We start from the raw sequence: 23,036 nt of genomic DNA on the forward strand, positions 1-23,036 counted from the left end.
ATGTATTTACACTATGACATTTAACATTCCTAAATGTGATCACAGTGTTACAGAGTAAGTGCAACAGGCTCCGAGTCAAACGTGGCGTTTGGGGATGTTTTCTTGTGTAGCCAAATTTAGTCCAGTTTGGTGTCCTCTAAGTGTGCACTATGAGCAGACTTCCCATTCAAGTATTAAATTTAGACCAAGACGAAAGATGATTTTCAGTAAATAAATCCGCTCCATTTTATTGTTGGTCCAGATCTGGCTCGTATTGGCCATCCGTCTCATCTTGAGACCGTAGACTGTATTGAGATAGACAGGCTTTCACTGCCATCATGATTCTGAAAGCAGTGGGCGTGCGCCTGCGCAGATAGACTTTTTGTGATAGGAGAAACGAGAGACCAATAGTAAGAGAGCATGTGAATCTGGCCAATCATTGATCAAGAAATAAGACAAACAACATCAGCGGAGCCAATCATTGCCAAACACCGCGAAACAGCATGGCATAGGGGTGTGTCCTCTGTCAGAAGCGGGCGTTGTCACTTTAGCTCGTGACACTGCGGCCAATAGATAACAAGTTTATCAGAAAAGCAACTAATCACGGCACGAGGGTGCGTGGTGTAGAAACTGTGTCTATTGCGGATCCATGTAGTGCGTATTTTCCATTGTGAATTAGAACCAAAATGGCTGAGGATGGCCCTCAGTGGCAGTCAGTGCCAACCCCCTTTATGACTGACGGCTTGATCGTCCAATAGCAGCTTGCTTTGTTATGTCCAGTACCCAATTACATCTCGGCAAACAGTAGCTTTGTGGTAAAGTACAGTAGTTAGCCGTCGTCCAGATCAACAAGCCGCGATTTTGGAAGCAGTTTGATAAACACTCAGTGTTCCTCGGCTGATGTCAGTCGCTATCTGCATTTCCAGCGAGACGTATCACGCGTGATCAGCGATAAACCAGCACAAAACTAGCCAGCCACATAGCCCCGAACCGAAAAGGTTGGATGACATCGTCGGTTGAACTTAAAGACAGCTAGCTTGTTTTTCTTTCCATTTCACACCAGGCAAGTCTCTGACAACTGAACAAGCCAACAACGCTCTTGTCTTTCGATTGGTTCAATCTTTACACCATACAATCGAGCTAGGAGGAACTTTTCATCGTCATTCTGGTAATCAGCGCGAACATTAGCCTGAACTAATTTTTTCCCCAAACACAATATACACTCAACACTCGACTTATTTATATACGTCAAGCAAGCCTTCGTTTTTTGTCCACAAACCGCGTTTTTCGAAGAACTACCAACAGCTAAAACTAGCAATATTTAGCTAACAATTTGTTTTTAAAAAGAGGGACAAAACAACCATAACTGCTGAAGAAGTGTTAGCGCCAGCCTTGACTAGCCAGCTAACACCAAACCTTCACCTGAACCATTTTAACAACCATTAATTAAGGACGAAAACCGTAAAGCTTTAAAAACGGATTGGTGCTTCATTCATGACCTTTAACTTTTAAATAGCCCATTTGACACGGTGCAGGAGTAACTCTTTAAGGTAACCTCTCGCCTTTTAAAATAATCGGTGACAGAACAGCGAGGCACCTGAGTATTAGAGGCAGAGCCAGTGACAGGACCTGAAGCTGGTTGTGTACAGCCACGGAATCCCTCATCGGATTGTTATATTATCAGTGTTATTGTTGAAGATGGCGGCGATCGGAATGGTGCAGATGTTGATCGAAGCAGCCGAGTACCTCGATCGCAGGGAACGAGGTAAAGTATAAATGTATTGTTTACTACCGTCTGTTTTATTTCTTAAAAATTACATCGACACCCCTCCCCCCACATCACGCTAATTTATGCACCTGTCATTTTGAAGTCTGTGCCAGTCCTTTATTATCATTATTGTTATTATTATTTTTACATCATGTCATCGCGCCATGCATTAAATACATTAAGGTTGTCGGATTTTGCACAATACACAATAGAATTCATCGCCTGCCCAAAATAGGTGCTAATCAATATTCAGATATTTTTTTATATAAAAGGCACGTGTGCAAACACACACGTGCCTTTTATTTTTAATTTGTGAAAATGAAAGAATGAATGCATATGTGGCAGATGCAGTCAGATGTGCAGGGAGACATTGTTTTCATTGAGGCCCCTCCTTTCCTTCTGTTGTGGTTTGCTAGTGGGGTTTATTCCAGTTCAAGATGACATCATTGTCCAGGCTGAGGGGAGAAAATACTGTATAAATATACTGCATGAAATCCATTCATTGCATGCCTACACTTCAGCACAAGCCGTTGCTACTGAATGCCTAAAGGATCAAATGTGGCACATTTTGCAGTCTGCCTGTTCCCAGTTTGGCTTCTTTTCACTGTATTTTGCCTTGCCAGATATCAGGACATGTGACCACTATGTTGTTTATTTTCTTGCAGAAGCAGAACACGGCTATGCCTCCATGCCACCCTTCATCAGCAGTCGAGAGAGGGAAAGCTTGAAAAGGAAAAGCAAAAGCAAGAAAAACACAAGTAGCAGGTAAAGGCTCTTCAGCTCCTCGTGTCCAAAAATCTACACACTTCATTGTTTTTCAGCTCAGCAACAAGCCGCCTATCATATCCCCACTTCAAGTGTGCCACCACTGAGTGCAGCAGCCTTAATCCATTGTTCCTAGATTGGTGTTTGTTTTCCACATCAGAATTATAATTGGCTGTCTGAGCTGGAAACATGAGCCTGAAACTAAATTATTTTTTCTCTGGATTCTGTTGATTATTGCACAACTTTTTTGAATGCAGGCCCACCCTCTCTGATCCTGTGGTTTTGAGCTGTGTATGTTTCAGATTTGATTTAATCTTCACAAAATTTTACACATCAAAAGTCTCGACCAAAGCTGCACCATAGTTGTTACTTTTTTTTGATACTCCGTTTCCTTTGGGAGTAATTCAGTTTCACATAATTGCTCATAAATCAAATTAGTTCAAGCTATTGTAACCAAATTTGGTCAACCTGTTTGGATGCTAGCTCTGAGATTCACTGTTCAGTGTTGATCATTCAGCCCTTAAGCTTATCTCATAATTTAGCAATAAGGCATTTATACCTCCAAGCAAATGTCAAAAATCAGCGGAATGTTATAGAGACTTCATTTTGCAACACGTCTTGCAGCATATGATGAAACTTTACACCACTGGTCAAGTACCAAGTCCCTTGCTCTGCTTTTTTTTCTAAATTTGCATAATAAATTTTTCTAATTAAAACTCCTGATGTATTTGTTCAAATGCTACTAAAACCGTGTTGATTTAGAATCTGAAAATTAAATGTTGTTTCTGAATCTTTTGAAAAATGAAGACACAATTAAAGTAAATGTTTCAGCAATATGTACTGTATAAACAACGTGTCCTAGCTTGCCAAATGTGTGATCAAATGTCATGAAAATCTCAGAATATTTCTTAGTTTATCACGAACGTGAAATTTTTTTTTCAGCTTATTTTTTGGAAAAGTTTAAATTTTTTATTTAAATTTAAGATGCATTTATTCTCCAAGACCTCTGTTGTATTTAACTTTAAGGTAGTGAAAACAAAATGTGCCCCGTTTACCAGCAGAGCTGACTGTATTTGGACCCTGCTTGTTGTTGCTTGCGACTACATTCTTTTTTGTGTGTTTTCATGCTGTGCCAAAGACCAGGGTAATAAAAAAAATAATCTCACCACCCACATCCAAAAAAAAAAAAAAAAAAATCCAGCTCTCTTTCCAGCTAAAGGGAGACATTTCAAAGTCAGCAGCACCCATTCTTGATTGTATTCGTAGAGAACGTATTCTGGTGTCCTAACCTCAGCTGTTTGTTGGAGGATATAAAGATCTATAGGTTACTGACCAAAACAGTCGGCCTTGGTCTCTGCCAAAATTTAGAGGTAGTAAAGCATCAAAAGCCTGACAGGTAATCTGTCAACAGCACTAGCATACTGTATATTTAGCCCAATTTAGGTATTTGGTGCACAGTCTATCACTAGATGTGTTACAGACTGCACAATAAAATGTACTGTTAGTTAGTTACACAACAATGTAATGTTAGAGGCATTTGTTTTTACAAAAAAATCCACATTGTAGAAATTTGGCACCTCTGCTCACCTTCTCACCCAATTTTCTTGATGCCTAATGGCTCGTTCTTAGGCATCAAGAGCTGTGGCTGCATGTGCATGTGTGAGTGTGCTGGTCTAATGTCATGTTTAGACTTCCTGCTGTCTTTAAAGTATGACTGACAGCAACAAACTGGCTTTAAGTGAATAGCTGCTCAGCAAGACAAACTGGGTCAGTCAAGGTGACAGCAGAAGACATTTCAGTAAGGGGGCAGCTCCTGGCAGCTCCAGTCACCTCGGTGGTCACCACTGCACACACATAGTGTACATTCAGAGTCTGTAACCCGAATTCCATAAATCAATCATATGAGGACAGATTTGTGTTGCATCCACACCCCACAGATCAATGTGTGCTCTGTGGTTAGATTGCAGTTTGGTTTTGTGACCCAGTTCAGGAGGACACACAGAGAGGTGACAAAGGAAAAACCAATATAAAGTCTCTTAACAAGGCGTTGGGCCACCTCAAGCTGCCAGAACAGCTTCAGTGCACCTTGGCATTGATTCCTTGAGTCTCTGGAACTCTACTGGAGGGATGGAACACCATTTTTCTAATAGATATTCCCTCATTTGGTATTGTGATAATGGTGTAAACTGTTGGTCCAAAATCTCCCATAGGGGTGCAGTTGAGTTGAGATCTGGTGACTGGCCACAGCATACAATTCACATCATTAACTATCAATCATGTGGCAGCAGTGCACAATGCATAAAATTCAGATACACGATTTCATGCAGAATGGGGAAAAATGTGATCTCAGTTACTATAACCGTGGCATGATTGTTGGTGCCAGAATCTGCTGATCTCCTGGGATTTTACCCAGAATAGTGTGAAAAAATAAAAAGGAGAGATCAAAGGAGAATGGCCAGACTGGTTTGAGCTGAGAGAAAGGCCACAGTAACTTAGATAACCTCTCTTTACAACTGTGGTGAGCAGAAAAGAATCTCAGTCAAACCTTGAGGCAGATGGGCTACAACAGCAGAAGACCATATCAGGCTCTAGAACTGTCAAGAAGAAAGAACAGAAATCTGAGGCTGCAGTGGGCTCATGCTCACCAGAACTAGTCAGTTGAAGAAAAACTTGGTCTGGTCTAATGAATCTCCATTTCTGCTGAGGCACACAGATGGTAGAGTCAGAACTGAACATAAAGCCTTGTAATGGCATGGGGGAATATTTTCTTCGCACACTTTGGGCTCCTTTATACCAATCAATCATCATTTGGATGTCACAGTCTGTCTTGAGTATTGTTGCTGACCATGTGCATCCCTTCATGACCACAATTCACCATCTTCTAATGGCTACTTATGGCATGATAATGTCACAAAGTAGCAGTCGTGTCAGACTGGTTTCATAAACAAGGGAGTTGTTGGCAATGAGTTCAGTGATCTTCAGTCTCCCCAGTCACCAGATGTGAATCCAGTAGAGCACCAGAACAGGAGATTAGCATGAATGTGCAGCTGTTGTAATCATGTCAACATGAACCAGAAGCTCAGAGCAGCATGTCCAAAATCATGTGGACTCCATGCGACAAAGAACTGAGGCTGTTATGAGACTTAAAAGATTTCATGCTGTATGTCCATAGTGATCATATGCACATGAAAAATAGTGAATGATGCACCAGTAAAAATACCTCCATCCATACATTATCTATAAAGCTTATCCGGGTCGCGGGAGGCTGGAGCCTATCCCAGCTGACATTGGGCGAGATACGGGGTACACCCTATATAGATCACCAGTCCATCGCAGGGCCAACACATATAGACAAACAACCATTCACACAAATTCACACCTATGGGCAATTTAGAGTCACCAGTTAACCTAACGTGACTGTGGGAGGAAGCCGGAGTACCCTGCAAGAATCCATGCAGGTACAGAACATGCAGACTCCACACAGAAAAGCCCCAGATTCGAACCGCGGCTCGAACTACTGCACCACCATGCCGCCCAGTAAAAATACCTAATCAGGGCAAAGTCAGAGAGTTTTAATACTTAACTTTTAAAAGTCAATATAAAGAAGACATGGTAAGGCTGATGGAAAATGATGGAAGATGAGCAGTGACATTGAAAGTGAAGCAGTGAAACCTGCTTTTTCAGTACATGTGACATTGGCATATTGCTGCCACCCAACATGACAGCTGATTGTATACTTACTTAAACCCACATCAGGTATGTCGGCCATCCACCCCCCCAGTGGAGTGAATGCATTTCTCTGCCAATCATGTATGGAAATGTGCACACAGAGCACATGAGGTGAAGAATATAAATAGGTTTATATAGCCTTCTTACTGTATGTGACCCAATGTACATCTAGTACATATAAGTTACAAGACTGTGACACACAGGCATATGAGTATGCTACGTGTTGTGTACACATTTTTGCACCATCGACATCTCAGTGTCTCAACTGTCAAAATTCTTAACCAATTTGTATCTCTTCCCTTGTGATTTGTTTGGCATAGATCAGACAATACAGAACTTTAAAATTACCTGCCACCATTTCATCGATAATCATACCTGATACAGCCAGTGCCTTCATGCATTAAAGGTGTACTTGATACATCGTTGAACAACTTCTGAACCTCATCCCCAGCACCTTCTTCACATTTTTGTTAGTTTTTCAAAATGATTATTCAGCAAACAGTCTGCAGTCTTGTTTTTCAGTCGTTTATACAACCACTCATGTCACTTTTCTGTACAAATAAGTGCAACATCATGAATGCCTTGAAAAGGAGACTTTTGAAAGGTCGGCAGCATTATTCCCATTTGAACTCTTTTTGTACTGTTGTACAAATAAGTTTGTTTTAACACACTGACCTAAAGTGACTGGACTGTTAAATGTAATGTTCAGTATCTAATGTATAGAGCACACGAGGTGAAGCATGTAAATAGGCATGTGCAGTTTATAGGTTTATGTACAGGCCTATTACCCCTAGTAACCTACAGCTACATTATCCTCCGATCTTAAGTTACAAGACTCCTATACACAGACATTTGAGGATGCAATACATTCATATATGTACATAGCCCAGACAAAAAAAAAACACATTTGAAGACACCTCCTTGGATTTTGTAATGGACACGTTTAATACAATTCTCTGACATGGTATAGACAGAATTGAGAAAATAATCATTAGTTACAGCACTTATATATACCTATATATGCCGAAAAGACTGCCCTTTTAAAGGGAGTTGGTGTTACTCAAATATTTGGTTTAGCCTGTCAGTTAGGCTAATGGCTGTTAGGCTCAACAGTGTTGTCACATTTGTAGTGTTCCTCCATTTCCACTATATATGAAAAGACGCAGGATGTGGAGTACTGCAAGAACATGCTTGCATGGCACTACATTTTTAGACATGCTTAGAGAAGAAAACATGGGACTAGCTTAGTATGTCGAGTACACAACTAGCTGCTGCAGGTTTGTCCTTGTTTCCAGTCATGAAACCTTTTCGCTCACCAGCATTTACTTCATGGTTCATTGTTGTTTATGTACAAGGTTAAGCTAAGCTACAGTAACTAATTTTATCAGCTATTGCTTGTTACTATTTAAGGCTGGCAGAGCCACACTTTTTATTGGTAAGGGTTTCTGTGCAGCCTAGATGATTTGATATGGTCTGAGATGATGTTGGCTCTTGATCATAAATAGGCAGACCAGCACAGTGACTGGGTGAATTTGCCTCTGGGGGGGGGGGGGGGGGGGGGGGGCTGATTTCTGCCAGAGAAGAACGGATCATTAATTGATCATCCATGATAAGTTTTTTTTCTTGCTGTTGAGACTTAGTGAAATGTAGGCCAGGCAGCCATGTATGTATTTGAAATCATTCAACCCAGTATGTACAAGCCCCTTCCAGTTTCTGTTTTCCCATGGCATGGATGTGTGTGTAGTGGGGGAGGGGAGTCACCGTGTTTCTAGCGTGTGCATGTGTGTGAGTAGTTGTAACTCCCCCCCTCCCCCTCGTTTCTCTCTCTCTCCTCACCTCCTCCACTCCTATGTGTCTTTCCTGCTCTGTTCTCACTCTTGGCAGGCAGTGGAGAGCACCAGCTCCTCCATTATGTAGATGGAGAACCCCCCCACCCCACCCCCCACCCCCCTAGGAAGATTGAAGGTTGAAGTGAAGGTCTATATTGAATGTGGAGAGAGAATGATGATGTGACCAAAACCTAGGATGAGAATAGTCATTCATTTTCTCAATGCCTGTTCAGACAAATGATTTTGAAATGACACTGATCTATATCATGCAGGTTATCTCCCTCTTTAAGGGAAAGTCAGGTTTTATGCATCCTGGTTCTTGCGTTCATAGTTTTGCGTTCAATATTCCTATAACTGAAAAGAAGATTGATGATGAAGATTATTTTCACCAGCTCACTTATTTGGAAGCGATATTGGAAGTAAGCTGTAGAATTGTTATTGGAATTTCCCAGTTCAAATTTAACCTGCTGTACTTTCTGGCAATGAGGAATTCTTAGCAACATTTCTATGCTGCTTTCAGTTTTACCTCCAAACAAAATGCTTTTGATAATCTTCTTTACAATCTGTTTGATGTCTGCCTGAAAATTTGTAAAATGTTATCAGACTTTATAACTCCAAATATTGATATTAGTATTAGCTTAAAAACTCCAGTATTGTATTCTATAGTGGGAATCTTTGGGAATCTTGCTATTTGATTCTGATTCTTGGTGTTGAGTTGACTCTTGATTCAAAGTTGATTCTTCATTCAATAAGAGTAAAGCATATGAGGCATTGACAAGTATATAAATATACATGTAAGAACTTCTTCAACAGTGTTTGAAAAAAAAAAATTGCAAGCTGAGAATCAATTCAGAATCACAGTAAAGTGAAGTTTGGCTGTAGCTAGGTTTCTCATTATTAACTGCCACTTGGGTGGGCTTCTAGTAACCAGAGTTTTTCCTGTTCTGTTCAAATTGCAAATTTGTGGAAAGAGGACCTTTAAATTCAGCAGTCATCTTGAACTGTAGATGGCAAAGGTATTTATTTCCTTTTCTGTAGAGGATTAGTTAGTTAGAGCTTTAGAAAATAGCAATTATGGAACATTATAGTCGTATGGTGTATAATATAATCCAGTGTAATGACAAAGTATGGAGAAGTCTGTCTGGTCTGATTGATAGACCAGGATTGTACTGATAGTACAGTGTAATGTACTGATGTGGAGCTGGAGAAAAAACATACATCATTCCACACTGCTCACAATGACAAATCTCATCATTACACTATTACTTAATATCTGCTGTACCTTGTCGCGTCATGGGTGTGTTATCAGGGCAGAGGGGCAGAGGGTGGTTGGACCAGGACAGGAGAGTCTGAAATCTAGCCTGAATAAGTGGGATCGTTTCCCTGCTAGTGCTGTTATGTCACCAGTGGCTGTCTGCCCTGCACAGGAATGCACACTGGCTGGTGGGGCCCAAGTGAGATATAGAGCACCCAAAGAGAAGGGCTGAAACAAGATGATACCCCCACAGTGACACACACACACACACACACAAACACACACACACACAGGCTACAGACCCATTTCTGTGACTGCGGATGGTGGAAAACAGTATTCCTAAGCAAAGTCTTGAAAATAAATTGTCAACCTAACAACACTTGTACTTCTGTCTTTGTGAGGACCAGTTATATACTCTACAGAGTGATGACATTTTCAGAAAGTGGGAATGTTTTTGCTGGTTCTTGCAGCTTTAAATAGCTGTTAGAGGGATAAAACTTGATTTTAGGGTACAGGTTTAAGTTTTGGTAAGGCTTAGGTTTAGGCATTTAGTTGTGATGGTTAAGGTTAGGATAAGGGGCTGGGGAATGCATTATGTCAATGATTGTCCCTACAAAGATAGAAGTGTGTGTGTAGCCTAACGGAGCAGAAGGTGCAGAGGCTATTTTGGGACCTGGGGTGGGAGGATTGAGAGGGGTGGGGGAGTGTGTCTGGGGGTCGGGGGGTCAGGTGGAGGTAGAGGAGAGTTCAGGAATGCCAAGGGGATCTTCTCTGCTTTCTGCCCTTCCGTCCCTCCACTAAACCACCCACCCACCTACCCCTTTTCACACAGGTCAGACCAAAAAAAAATTCCAAAAAATATTGCACTTGACCCAATCACTTCAGCGTCTGTGTGTGTGTGTGTGTGTGTGCTGCGTTAACACTGCAGTGCAGGAGTTGTTCTGGCTGCTAGCACACTTCCATGGCTCAGTTTACCTTCAGCACTGTCTTACCCCACCCCCACCCTGCTCAGTAATACACACACAATGGATAATCAGGCAATATGAAGGGGCATAGTCCTGTCTACTCCAGCTCCTGCCTATTGTTTCTGGTTACTGTTACTATGTTTACTCTCGGCCTCCTCATCACGTATCTCGCTGTGGTCCTTAAAAAAGTGCAGGTTTCCTCCACAGAACAAGCCTCAGGCATCAGCATACCCAGTCTTTTCCTCTTTTTTCCTAGAATCTCATTTTGTCATCCGTTCTGACTGCTCATAAACTCCCACACAGCGTTTTCTCTCTCTCTCTCTCTCACTCCCCTGCAGTAAGGCCTTGGACTGCAGTGATGGCACACGCAGAGGGGAAATCTTACCCTGTTCAGTCACTGACTATTATTATGAGTGCAGTCATTTTCTCATATGTGTTTTGTTTTATCTCCACAGGTCTACGCACAATGAGATGGAAAAGAACAGGTATGTAAAAATTGCTTTGTGTGTTTGTGTATTTGTGTGTTAGTGCTGTTCATCAATTCATAAGAAAACCAGTTCACACCACAAAGCCCTCCCCCACTGTTACAATGGAAGTCTCTGTAAATCATGGTTTGACATACAAATGGAAAATCAGATGATTAATAATAATTAAGTATGTAGGATCATTTTACCCAGAATTAAAATTAAAGGAAAGGAAAACTGGAAATCATAAATAATTTTACAAAGTTGAACATTTGACTGAATTGTAAGTAGATTGTAGATAAACCTGAGTGCTGCATTTGGGCTTGGATGTGGACCAAAACAGTGCACTATCAACCTATAGAGGAAGTTGTCTCATTCTGATCACAAACAAATATTGGAGTAGTTTGTTTGTAATGAGAAGTATTCCAGCCTCAATTAGACCCAACTACAAGGTGTACTCCACAAGTTTGAGCTAAACACCAGCTGCTAGTTGGGGAATGAATCAAGCTCTGATCTGGACTAGCAACAAAATATTTTGCCTTCATGATGTTTGGGCAGATGAGAGCTTCTTCAGGACATTCTTACTATGTTGACCTTCTTGTTCCTGCCCAAGATAAATCTAACTAATGAGAGGATTGAGTAGGGATGGTTTTTAGTGATCTCTTTTTGTTTGCTTTGATGGTTTTTCATATGAAAAGAAACTACATCAAGTTCAGCAACAATTTACAACCCAACTCCACTTATTTAACTACAGCTCTGAAAAGCCCCCTAAAATTAGTAAACTATGGTTCCATACTAAATCTGAAATAGGGCTGAAATCTGATTACACAGCTGTTGCATTTATACATGGATTTTACTACAGTGCATGACAACACATTGTCTGACTCCCTGTGTAACCTGATTTCTTGTGTACATGTAAATTATTTTGGGTAGTGCTGAACTGATAAAGATATAGCAGACATACAGACAAGATGAACATATTTACAACTGATCAATGATTTATCTAGCACAATAAAACTACTAAAGCTTATGCTTCTCAAGTTTAGATTTGCTTTTTTATTGTCATGTCATCACTAAATGAACACACTGTTTTCATTTGTGTGTGCACTTGTCAGATTATGTAAGACATTGCTTTGTCCCACCACATAGTGGGTGTTAGTATTTTGTAAAGTCAGTGCATAAATAATGAAGTATAAAAATAAGTGATTGAGAAGTTACTAGTGAAGACAGCTTCATGCAGTGATCCAGTTAAAACTACAATGTGCCTTTGCAGACGTGGAAAACCAACAGTAAGTGGGATAAGATGTTAACATGCGTCAGTATCCCAGATCATATCAGAATGACCCAGGAACCTTATCAAAGTGTTTGCAGCTGAGTTAAGAGTGTGCAGGAGTACAGTGTTTATATGAGCAAAATACTCAATTAAAGTATTAAACCTGTTAAAAACAGGTTATTTCCAAGTATTTCTTTGATAAATTCGGCTTAAAATGACAGGCTGTTATGTGTAATAATGCTCTTGGTTCAAACAGAACTACTGGTTTCTCACCCTCCTCTGAAACTGATGAGACAAATGAGCTATCATGGTTGTATCAGGTGACTCAGTGTGCCCCTTGACACCTTAAAACAGCTGATCCTGTTTCAATAATTTGCAACACTCAACAACTTTTTACAGAGCTGGTAAATGTATCCTCTGTTTTAGACTGAATAAAACAAGCAACCACCTTGAGTTGTGGGATGTTATAACTGGCATTTTAACTATCTTCAACATTTTATAGAAAGAACACAATTAATTGAGAAAGTAATCTGGACATTAATGGATAATGAAGATGTTGGTTAGTTTCATCCCTACCAGTAAGGTACTGGATTTGAAGGCAGGCATGAGTAGTATATTAAATGAGTTTAGAAAATAAGTGTTTGCGGAAACTGAATTTGTATGGCCTATTTATCACAAACTGTTTAGGCTATGATTAAGTTACATTTCTGACAGCAGGCTGCATCTTTTTAATGGTCCCAGGCAAAAATCAAACTGCTGCTGTCAGTATTTCTCCAGGCAGACATTTTAGACCTAAATATGAATCTGTGTGTGTGTGTGTGTGTGTGTGTGTGTGAGTGAGAGAGAAAGAGAGAGAGAGTAAGTCGGCATCACCCTCACTGCTGCCTGTGCTGGTTGATCCAAACCAGCAGCTTAGTGGACGGCCTGAATAATATATGGCGCTGAGGCCTGTGCCTGGGATTTAGCCCTTTGCCTGTGTGTGTGTGTGTGTGTGTGTGTATGCGTGTGCAGACACCTCATTCCCAGCAGTAAGTCAAAATTATGACCACAGCCCGTCGTATTACACTTGAGAACATTCATAGCCTTTAGCCAGTTTCTCCCACCAGTGGCTTGATGATAGAAAGCCATCACAGGCAGATAGTAAATTACCCATGGTCACCTAGTGCCACCAAAGCCAGAGGAGTACAAGACCCAGTCCTTCCTCCCCCCATTTTGTCCTGTTTTGTAAAACTCCAGTCCCCTCTGGTTGTCAAATAACACAGATCCAGGAGTGAGTGTGTGTGTGTGCATGTCCACGCAACACGACTCCGGCCACGACCACGCCTTTTTTCTTTTTTTTTTTTTTAACATGCAAGTTCATCCCAGCTAGTCATGGGCAGTTACTGCTGGGGGGTCAGAGGGCGGGAGTGCAGACATCAGGGTCATTTACTGCTGGTCAGGCAGAGTGCATCCCGCTGACCTAGTTGTAGTTTTTTGTAGGTTAAAGGCTACTGAGAAGAGAAACCGTTCTTAGTTGCAGGAAACGCTGTTTTATGCAACAAGTTGGACTCGCACGTTCACCTTATTTCAGACCAAACAGGTGTGCTCAGACCAGTTTGCATTTGAAGAGGACACGAGCGAGAAACTGGGGCAGAGAAATGTAGGTTCTGGCCTAAGGCTGACACACAAACCTATAGCTCTACATTCATACTCACCTATTGACACACTGCACTGAAGTTACAGTGAACCAGAACAACCTGTTTCTGAAATACCACTGTACGTTACTGCCACGCCTGTAGCTTTTTATCTCACTCAGACGACATGTGACCTGTTTCATGAGTCTGCTGCTCATTGGTGTTTTTTAACAAACATTATCTAGCCTGGCTGATCCCTTATTATGTCAGAACAACACAGGCGAGGGCATTTCCATGTTATGTAATGACAGTCTGCATGCCCTTTGGACTGACTCAGATGAGAAACAGGCACTTAGTTTCAGCTGTTCAATCCTGCTTTGTATGTTTGTGTGTGGGCTTCTCCTGCGGTATACACAGATCAGACATAACATTATGACCGCTGGTGGATGAAGTGAATAACATCGATCATCTTGCTATAACACAATGTTCTGCTGAGGAACCTTTGATCTTGACATTCATTTGGACGTTACTTTATCACGTACCACCCACCTAAATATTGTCACAAACCAAGCACACACCCTTCCAATGGCAACAACACTCCCCAATGTCAGGGGCCTCCCCCAGCAGGATAATGCTCCCACCACACCACAAAAACACAACAAAGAGCCAAAGCTGCTGACCTGGGCTCCAAACTCCCCAGATCCCAATCTGATTCAGTACCTGTGGGACCTGCCTAATATTGCATAGGTCCCCCTTATACTGGCAAAACAAGTCTGACCTGTTGGGGCTTGGACATGGGATCTCTGAAGATCTCCTGTAGTGTCTGGCACCAGGACAACCCTATGGGTTGCGGGTAGTCTGGAGGCCAGGTCAACACCTTGGGCTCCTTGTTGTGTTTCTGAAGATATTTCTGAGCAGTTTTTGTGGTGTGGTGGGAGCATTATCCTGCTGGGGGAGGCCCCTGACATTGCCATTGCTTGGTCTAAAACAATGTTTAGGTAGGTGGTACATGTCAAAGTAACATCCAGATGAATGAAGGACCCATGGTTCCTCAGCAGAACATTGTATTGTAACAAGATGATGAATGTTATTCACTTCAGCTGTCAGTGGTTTTAATGTTATGACCGTATGTGTGTGTGTTTTTAAAAGGGTAAGGGGGTAAGAATATATTTGTGTGTGTCCTCTGCCCACATTCAAATCAGTGCTCTTCTCTCTCCATGTCTCCAATTTTGAATAAACTCTTTCCGGCAGTGATGCTCACATCAGGATTACCTGCAGCAAGCAATAAATGAACAGCTCATCCAGCTGGCCCCTCATCTGCCAAAATAAAATTTTTACACTCACTCTCAGGAAGAGTCTGACGTACACACGCCCACTCGCTCAGGCACACAGACACGTACACACTTCGCCGAGGCTGGAGCTGGAGGTGTGTGTTGTGTAACAGCGGGGTCAAGTGGTCACAAACACCCACCAGACCTCAGCAACTGCCAAGGCTGCCAGCTTAAAGCAGCTGAGAGTGATACGGAGGGAAAAGGAGGGAGGAGGGGGATGATTTAAATGTGAGCAGGGGCATTAATAATCAGTTCAGATCTGAACGTATGTCACAGATGATCTCTGGATTTCACCACATTTCTGTTTTCTTCCTGTCAAGAGGATTTGAACATTGCTGTTCAATGAAACATCCTATGTAATAATGTTATAATGCTGACTTCCTGGGAAGAAATATACATGGGAAGATCTCACATATACCACCTGCCATGGCCAAAGCTTTTACCCGCTGCCTCTTATTATTGATGATCAAGTTTAGTATTTGTATCAAAAAGCACAAGGACCACAAATGTACAGTAGCTCATACAGAAAATACAAATACTTCATTGACATTTAAGGGATTTTTGGATGATATTTATCTTCTATTTCTTGGACCTCAGACAATGTTATAGGAGTGGAGTACTCTTTCAGTGAAGTGTAATAATATCTCAGGTCTTATGATGTCTATATCTCAAAGTATTAAAAATTGATGCCAAATGATGGAATCAGATGTTCAGATTCACACTTTACCCATTCTTATATCATTATTGTGCAAATTTTTTACACATTTTGCAGCCTTTTTGTAAGGCTGCATTTAAATATCTCGTAGAAACAAGTCTTATGACATATAAAAATATTCTGCTTTGATAAATCTGGAATGATTTTTTCTGCAAAAACCTTTATAAAAAGTTTAATTACCTCATTTAAAACCTACTCTTATATCTTTTCTCTCCTTTACCTAACCTACCTTAGTGTATGTGACCTGAAGTTGCATGAGGTCTGGTGACCATGAGTGGCCTACAGACTGTGATGTCTCAGTCACTTGAGCCAGTTTATCTATACTCAAATCTCAAGCTTAGATTTGAGATTTTGAGACCATAAGGTGCAGTTGAAAGCTCCAGTGTTTCCTGCATTAAAGAACAAACTTCCACACATGCTTGTTTTTGGACAAGTAAATAAGTGATGATGCTTGACTGATTTCTCTCTCTCTTTGTTTCTTCCTTTCTCTTTCCAGACGGGCACATCTACGGCTGTGTTTAGAGCGCTTGAAATCCCTCGTTCCCTTGGGACCAGATGCTAACAGGCACACCACCCTCAGCCTGCTGATGAAGGCCAAAGATCACATCAAGGTGGGTACTACTCATCTAATGAAGACAGCAATGTGTTGACGGCTTTGGTGGATAAGTGTGTTAGTATTGTGTGTTTGAGTGGCATGTTTGAGATAAGCTGCTGAGGGAACACAGACACACACACTAACATTTTTTTGTGTTGTGTTTTTTTCTTTTTCCACCCTGCAGAGGTTGGAGGAGAGTGACAGGAGAGCTCAGCACACCTTGGAGCAGCTACAGCGGGAACAGAGACACCTGAGGAGGCGTCTGGAGCAGCTGGGGGTGGAGAGGACCCGAATGGACAGTACCGGCTCCACTCTGTCCTCCGACAAGTCCGACTCTGACCAGGGTGAGCCTCACACAGACACACAGACGTAAAATACTCACTTCTCTCTATAAAATAGTTGATGGAGCAGGTGTACTCATATGAGAAAAAGGAAATGATGCATTTTTCTACTCCCACTAATGATACAGAACCTTCCTGCAACAGGCTGTAATAAATAATATGTTACTGTGGTCATTTGTGTCTCTTCAGTGGATTGGATGTTTTTGAAATGTTTCTATTTATGTTATTTTTCATAGATTGGAAGTAACATCTTAGTGTGGTGATGAGCTCAAAGGAGGCCTAGAGCCATTTATCTTGTGGTTAACAGCTGTCCTCCCTTAAATCAAATTATGCAAAATTATAATGAAAAAACCATGGGGGGGGTGGGGGGAACTGTGCTACTGGAAATTCAAAATGAGAAGGATTTATTACAGCACTCTGGAGCCAGCTATCTTCTTTTTAAAGAAAATATAGCTGGATATACACGTTATGTCTTCAGAATTTGCTTTGACAAAGATTAAATTAACACAACTTTAAACACTTTCTTTAAATGCAACTTTCCTAGCGTTGATCAAAGTTATTGAGTGATTTTTATCTGTAACTCCTCTGTAACTAGTCAATTACAAATAATAGATTAGTGTAATTTGCAGCAAATAGATGTTAAGTCAGTATTCTGGTGGTGGCAGTTAGTAGTAGTTAGTACAGCTTTCTTAAGGCTTCACTTCATCAGTGTAATAATGTGTTAAAAGATGAAGCAATACAAAGTTTGCTCTCTTAGCTGTGATATATGCAGAAGAGTTCTTTATGAATAAAATAATACAAGAACTTCCTGTCCTCTGAAACAGATCAGTGGCAGTAGATGTTTTTCATGGCTGACATTTAGAACACAGGTGTAATTATAACACTGATGCTGATATGCCCTGGCAATGAGCCAGCATGCACAGTGCAGAACCCTGCAACTAACATAACTAAATGAAATGCAACAATTATTAATTAGTTGTAATTTTTCTGTGCTGAGATGTCAGAATGTCTGCAGTGAATAAGACCTTATGGAACCAGTTCATTAAGGATACATTACTGTTACTTTTGATCTGCACCAGTGTTTCATGAAAACAAACATACTGTAATGTACTGCAATATTGTTAACCAGTGTAAACACTCTGAAGTTGGGTGAACCTTTATGAACCACAGTAGTGATAGAGCTATAAGTATTTTGATCATGGACCATTATTTTAAGTCATTTGCTAAATACTAAACATTACCTAGTTCTTTGCTGGGTTTTGGACTGTTGCCTTTGACAGAGTAATATGAAGACATCATTTTATACTTAAGGAAATGGACATTTTATAGAGCTGTTCCTGTTTTCATAATAACCCAGAATCACCTAAGCTAAACCATTCAGCTCAGGTAAAAACAAGTGTGAAAAACCAATGTTGTCATCTTTCATGCTCATAACTGTGTTATTGTGTCCCCATGTGACAACAGAGGACCTGGATGTAGATGTGGAGGGGACGGACTACCTGCTGGGTGACCTGGAGTGGAGCACCAGCAGTGTTAGCGACTCAGGGGACGAGCGAGGCAGCCTGCGCAGCAGCTGTAGCGACGAGGGCTACTCCAGCGCCAGCCTGCAGCGCCTGCAGGACACTCAGGAGAGGGCCAAGCAGCTGGGCTGCAGCCTATAAACAGCACTGGTCACTGACCCAACACCCACCTCCTCCCCTCAGCCAATCCCATCCCAAGATTGTCTCACCACTCCCTTGGTCCCGCTCAGACCCCACCCTCCTTCCTTCCCTCCCTGTTTCCCTTGCCACTCCACCAGGACTGAACAAGTCTGAGGTCTCTCCTCTAGCCAGGCCTCTGCGGACTTCCTGTCCCCACGGTGACTTCCATTCAGACTGCAACACCTCTGAGACACCCACCCACATCTAGTCCATCATCAGCGGTCAATCGTTAGGGTGTCACTCACTCGGCTCTGCACCAATCAAACGAGTGGGATTTTAAAGACACTCCACCCTACCAACCCCATTCACCCCCCACCCCACCCCATCCGTCAGAACCACAACTTTCAGCCAGTGAATGTTACCACACAATATCCCACTGCCTCTTTTTCTATGCCTCAAGAGCCATGGGAAGCACTTATGAGATTTCACCCTTACTTCACACACACACACGCACACATGCATACATCAACACACACATACACACACCCCTCCATCGCTCCTAGTTGTCCAGTGAGACAGAGTCCTCCCAAAGGTGTGACACTGACATGACGTGGGGCTTTTTTTTCTGCCCTGCTCACCAGTCAACCATCTGTGCATGGTAATTTGCACTTAAAATTGCTTTTGTAAACAAAACTGTGTCATCTTTTTCAAACACTGTCTCTTAAAAACTTCAAGGCCCCCACTGCAGCTGTTGCTGTATTGTTACCAGAAGTGTTTGAAACATGTCAGTTGTCTGCCTGGGCTGTACGGTGCAGCAGACTTTGTGGACACTAAACTAAACTGTCGGGGGCCGACAGCAATACATCCCTTAGTACCCGAGCTTTGGCGGGCGATCTCGTAATTACCCTGTAATTTATGTCCACGCCTGCAGTTCAGAAGAGAAAGTAACACAAAAACAAACAAAAAAAATTGTGCAGCATGAGATTGTGAAGGGGCTGGGGTGTAGGGGAGGGTTTGGGGTGGGTTTGATGTTTTCTGCCTCTCTCTGATGACGGTGGCGTTTTTACAGTTTCCTTTATTGTAATGTGTGTATGTCATGTTTGAGCCTGGCAACGACAGGGGTCACTAGCAGGTTTGGAAAGATGAAACACCAGCCACCAGGCCAAATGCTGGTATATTTTTGGCAGGTGCTGGTACATTTTTTGTACACTAATTCTTCACTGCCCCATTCACCAGGTATTAAAAAGGAAGGGAAGATTCTATCTATTGAGAGCAGTCAAAGAGACTGGAGCACATTCCACTATATAGAGAGGACAGGCAGGTGAGACTGAGAGCATTATTTTTTGCGAGTGGATGTTCCTGCCAATTATTTATGAAGGGAGAGTTCAGTTTGAGGCGAGGCAAGTCACACTGAAACAGAAGGACTAGCTTTGACTTTTCAGTTGGAACATACTGAGGAATCTTGCTTCTTTCTTTGTGTTCACATCTGAAGAGCACCAAAATATTAAAACCAAGAAATGTTTCTCTCCTTCGCCTTGCCTTGATAGCTATTTATTGTTTCTGCAAAAATGTACTCCTTTTAATGTAAATAGTCTATGGAAAGATCTCTATGTCTATCAACAAATGTATTTATTAGATATACTAAATATATAGATGAATATATATATATATATATATATATAAAGATATTTAATTAGTCATAGCCTATGTTCTTCTTGTGGAGTTTATTGAGAGTTTCCTATGTGTAGTTTGTTTGCACAGCCTAGTCAATCCATAGAATATTTAGAAATATCTCTTGTGCCTCTAGGCTTTTGTGTCTGTTCAGAATTTGGCACGGTGCTCCTAGGAAATGAAATGTTTTCTTTGTGGTTAATTCTAATTTTTAGCTGTATTCAAAGCCATCTTGCCCTTTAGAGGAGGGATAGTAGGACAAAATCTGTATAAGTTCTAAAAATGTGAATTAAAAAACGTAAAAGTGAGAGAGGAGCTGGTGGCCAGGTTGTGGGGCGGTGATGACTCCTTTGGCAAAGCTGCGTTGCCTGTTCGCCCATCTTCGTGCCTAGGAACCTCAAACAAAATGGCTGCTCGCCCATGTGAGATTTCAGCCCTTTGTTTGGTCCAGAATCCTCACAGGCAGGAGAGGATAGCAGCTTTTTTGTATGTAGATGTCCTCAACCCTGCAGCAACGATGCCAAAGGAACTTCCCCCTGCTCCTGCATCTGCCACTTGTAAATCTCAGTTAAAGCATGAAGATGGTACACCAAAAAAAAAAAAAAAAAAAAGAAAGAAAATCAGAAAAATAGATATATGATTGTTTAGTCTTTTGAGTGTGGAATGCTGCTTTTTTCTGTCAAATTGAAATCTTTTCAAACGGAGAGAAACTGTGTAGCCATGCTATAAGGGGGGGCTAAAGGGGAAATGTATTGAGAAGTAGGTGTGAGTGGGCAGATGCGTTCACTGAAATGCCATCTGTCAGTGTGTGCGTGTGTATACACTAAGTGTGACTGCGTGTGTGTGCATTTATTTCGTCACTGTCTTCAGAGAGAAATTTTTTGGGGTGGTAGAGGGTGGGTGGTTTAAAAAAAAACATTTGTAAGGATATGTTTCTGTTCTGGGTTTCTGTTCATTTGTTTACTAGTAAAATGCAAAAAAAAGTCCACTTGACAAAGACTTCATGTATGAACCTAAGCATTAATGTCTGTCTATGGGAGTCTCATGTTTCTCCTTTTTTCCATCCATGGCCTGTTGTCTGTCTTCCACCAATCTGTGTGTGTGTGTGTGTGTGTGTGTGTGTGGCGTTTCCCGTATGTGTGTATGTGTTTGCACATGCGCCCATGTGCAAGCATGACCTCCTCCTCCACATGCTGCATTAGCCTCCGTGGTGCAGGTGAGATGTCTGTATGTGTGTGTGTGTGTGTGTGTGTGTGTGTGCGTGCCTGCGTGCCCGCATGCGTGCGTGTAGTGGGGAATTGTGTGTACATGTGTGTGTCAATGATCACATGCAACTATTGTTCCTCACCACCCCACCCCACCCAACCCAACTCCCCTCTACAAAAACCCTGGCGCTCTCAGCATCTGCCTTAAGAAGCAGGTGTGAAATCTCTCAAAGAACAAGACTACGGTCAGACCAGTTGTTTAAGCTACAGGTTTCAGCATCAGGGCAAACTCATGTTCATGTGTATATTTGGTTTTTGCACATTTTGTCCCTGCATACAACATGGCTGATAATGCCTTAAAACAGACACAAATGTACGACCTAGCAGAAGTATATGATATGTATGAGTGTATATGATATATCGACATGTATCACAAAGGTCATTCCTTTTCATTGTGACGGTCTCAGGCGTGGTGCTTTCATGCATTACACAATACACACACACAAACACACAGACAACACCGCGTCATAGCTCCATGAACATCGTCGTCGCCTGTCACCTTTCTTCTCAGAAAGGTCAGATGTCTGTCTGTTGAACAATTACTTAAAGGTGGACGTTTTGTGCACTTACTTTTTAAGAATTGGAGAATTTAAACACTGTCTTCTAAGGAAATCACTTCAAATGTGGGGAAAAAACCCCTTTGAAAATGAATTGTGGAGCAGCAATTTATATTTGCCAGTGATGTTAAAGGAATAAAACATTTGAAACCCTTGTTTACCTACCTATTACCTTGTCATTGTCTTTATTTGTGGTTCAAGACACGAAAGCATGAAATGCAATTCTATTCTAAGAAAAAATGAAGGCTTTTACCAAGAAACCCAGCCCACCAGTTTCTCATACAATGAATAATCTTCATGTACAGGCTGAATAGACAGTAATGAGGAGCTTGTTGCACCACAGATGAAAGAAAGCCTCCACGGGGGCCTGATCCTCGCCAGCCATCCAGTGTGTTTCAGAGTAATCTGCTGGCCAAATCCCAGGTTTGTATGATCACAGCCATCTGACTGCAGCTCAATAACCAACACACACAAAGCCATGGAAAGAAGAGAAAAAAGAGGGGGATGGGCATCTTGAAAAGCATCCTGCATCCCTTCTGGAGCTGTCTGACTGCTGAGGGGGAAGGGAGGAATAGGAAAAGATTTTCTTTTCTACCATAGGGAGCTCTTCAAATCAGCTTCAGTATTATTTCAATATATTCTGTCTTGGACTGGTTGTCATTTATGATGACTGAGCTCCAATACCTGACACATAGAAATGCTTATATGTACCCAGTTTATTCTGGGTCTAGGGCAAGTCTTCTCCACCACTTGCACCGCCTAACACATCAGACTTAACATTTACGATCTAGTGTTCAATTCTAAAGTATGTATGAGGATAATATTGGCCTGTGACTATATTTGGTACCTTCCACAATGGCTAATACAAAAATTCTAAGGGGTTGGGAAACAATTATTGGGTGACATTACTTCCTCAAGAGTAGGGTGGTTGTACCAGCTGTCCAAAAAGCTATTACTAGCTAGTTCTTATCTAGTTTCAATCTGGTGATCGACTAAACTGGGTTTCACTATCAAAAGTTAAGAAATGTTTAGCCAGAAAAGTCTTAAGTTATGTGAAAATTGGCTTTTTGAAAACAAATTTCTGTCTAAAAAAAAAATAAAAAAAAACCTGACAACATACAAAATTTAGTTTTAGAGCAGCAAATGATATATTAAAACTTAACCAGTGGCCCTTTGTGGAGTGTGTACGTGTTACATTGTTTAATTTATACATGAAGAAATGTGTATTTCCAGAGTTAGTATTCATTCAGTTGACAAGTGTGGTCATGCTAACCTAGCTAA

General features: G+C 41.5%; 1 protein-coding gene across 1 annotated transcript; it reads left to right on the forward strand.

The window, feature by feature from the left end:
• Nucleotides 1-643: 643 nt before the first annotated feature.
• Nucleotides 644-21,919, forward strand: mxd1 (MAX dimerization protein 1). The gene is made up of 6 exons (XM_018669449.2): nt 644-1,744; nt 2,413-2,512; nt 10,746-10,775; nt 16,183-16,297; nt 16,466-16,625; nt 18,087-21,919. The coding sequence occupies exons 1-6, from the start codon at nt 1,678-1,680 to the stop codon at nt 18,281-18,283; spliced, it is 669 nt and encodes a 222-aa protein (XP_018524965.1). The 5' UTR covers nt 644-1,677; the 3' UTR covers nt 18,284-21,919.
• Nucleotides 21,920-23,036: the final 1,117 nt, after the last annotated feature.

The sequence above is a fragment of the Lates calcarifer genome, linkage group LG13, assembly GCF_001640805.2.
Source record: "Lates calcarifer isolate ASB-BC8 linkage group LG13, TLL_Latcal_v3, whole genome shotgun sequence".
NCBI lineage: Eukaryota > Metazoa > Chordata > Actinopteri > Centropomidae > Lates > Lates calcarifer.

Excerpts from the sequence above, each read along its gene's own strand:
- mxd1 (XM_018669449.2), top strand. The coding sequence starts at position 1,678 with ATGGCGGCGATCGGAATGGTGCAGATGTTGATCGAAGCAGCCGAGTAC. Across the intron at positions 16,298-16,465 it reads AGGCCAAAGATCACATCAAG|AGGTTGGAGGAGAGTGACAG; the intron begins GTGGGTACTACT and ends TCCACCCTGCAG. Across the intron at positions 16,626-18,086 it reads CAAGTCCGACTCTGACCAGG|AGGACCTGGATGTAGATGTG; the intron begins GTGAGCCTCACA and ends ATGTGACAACAG.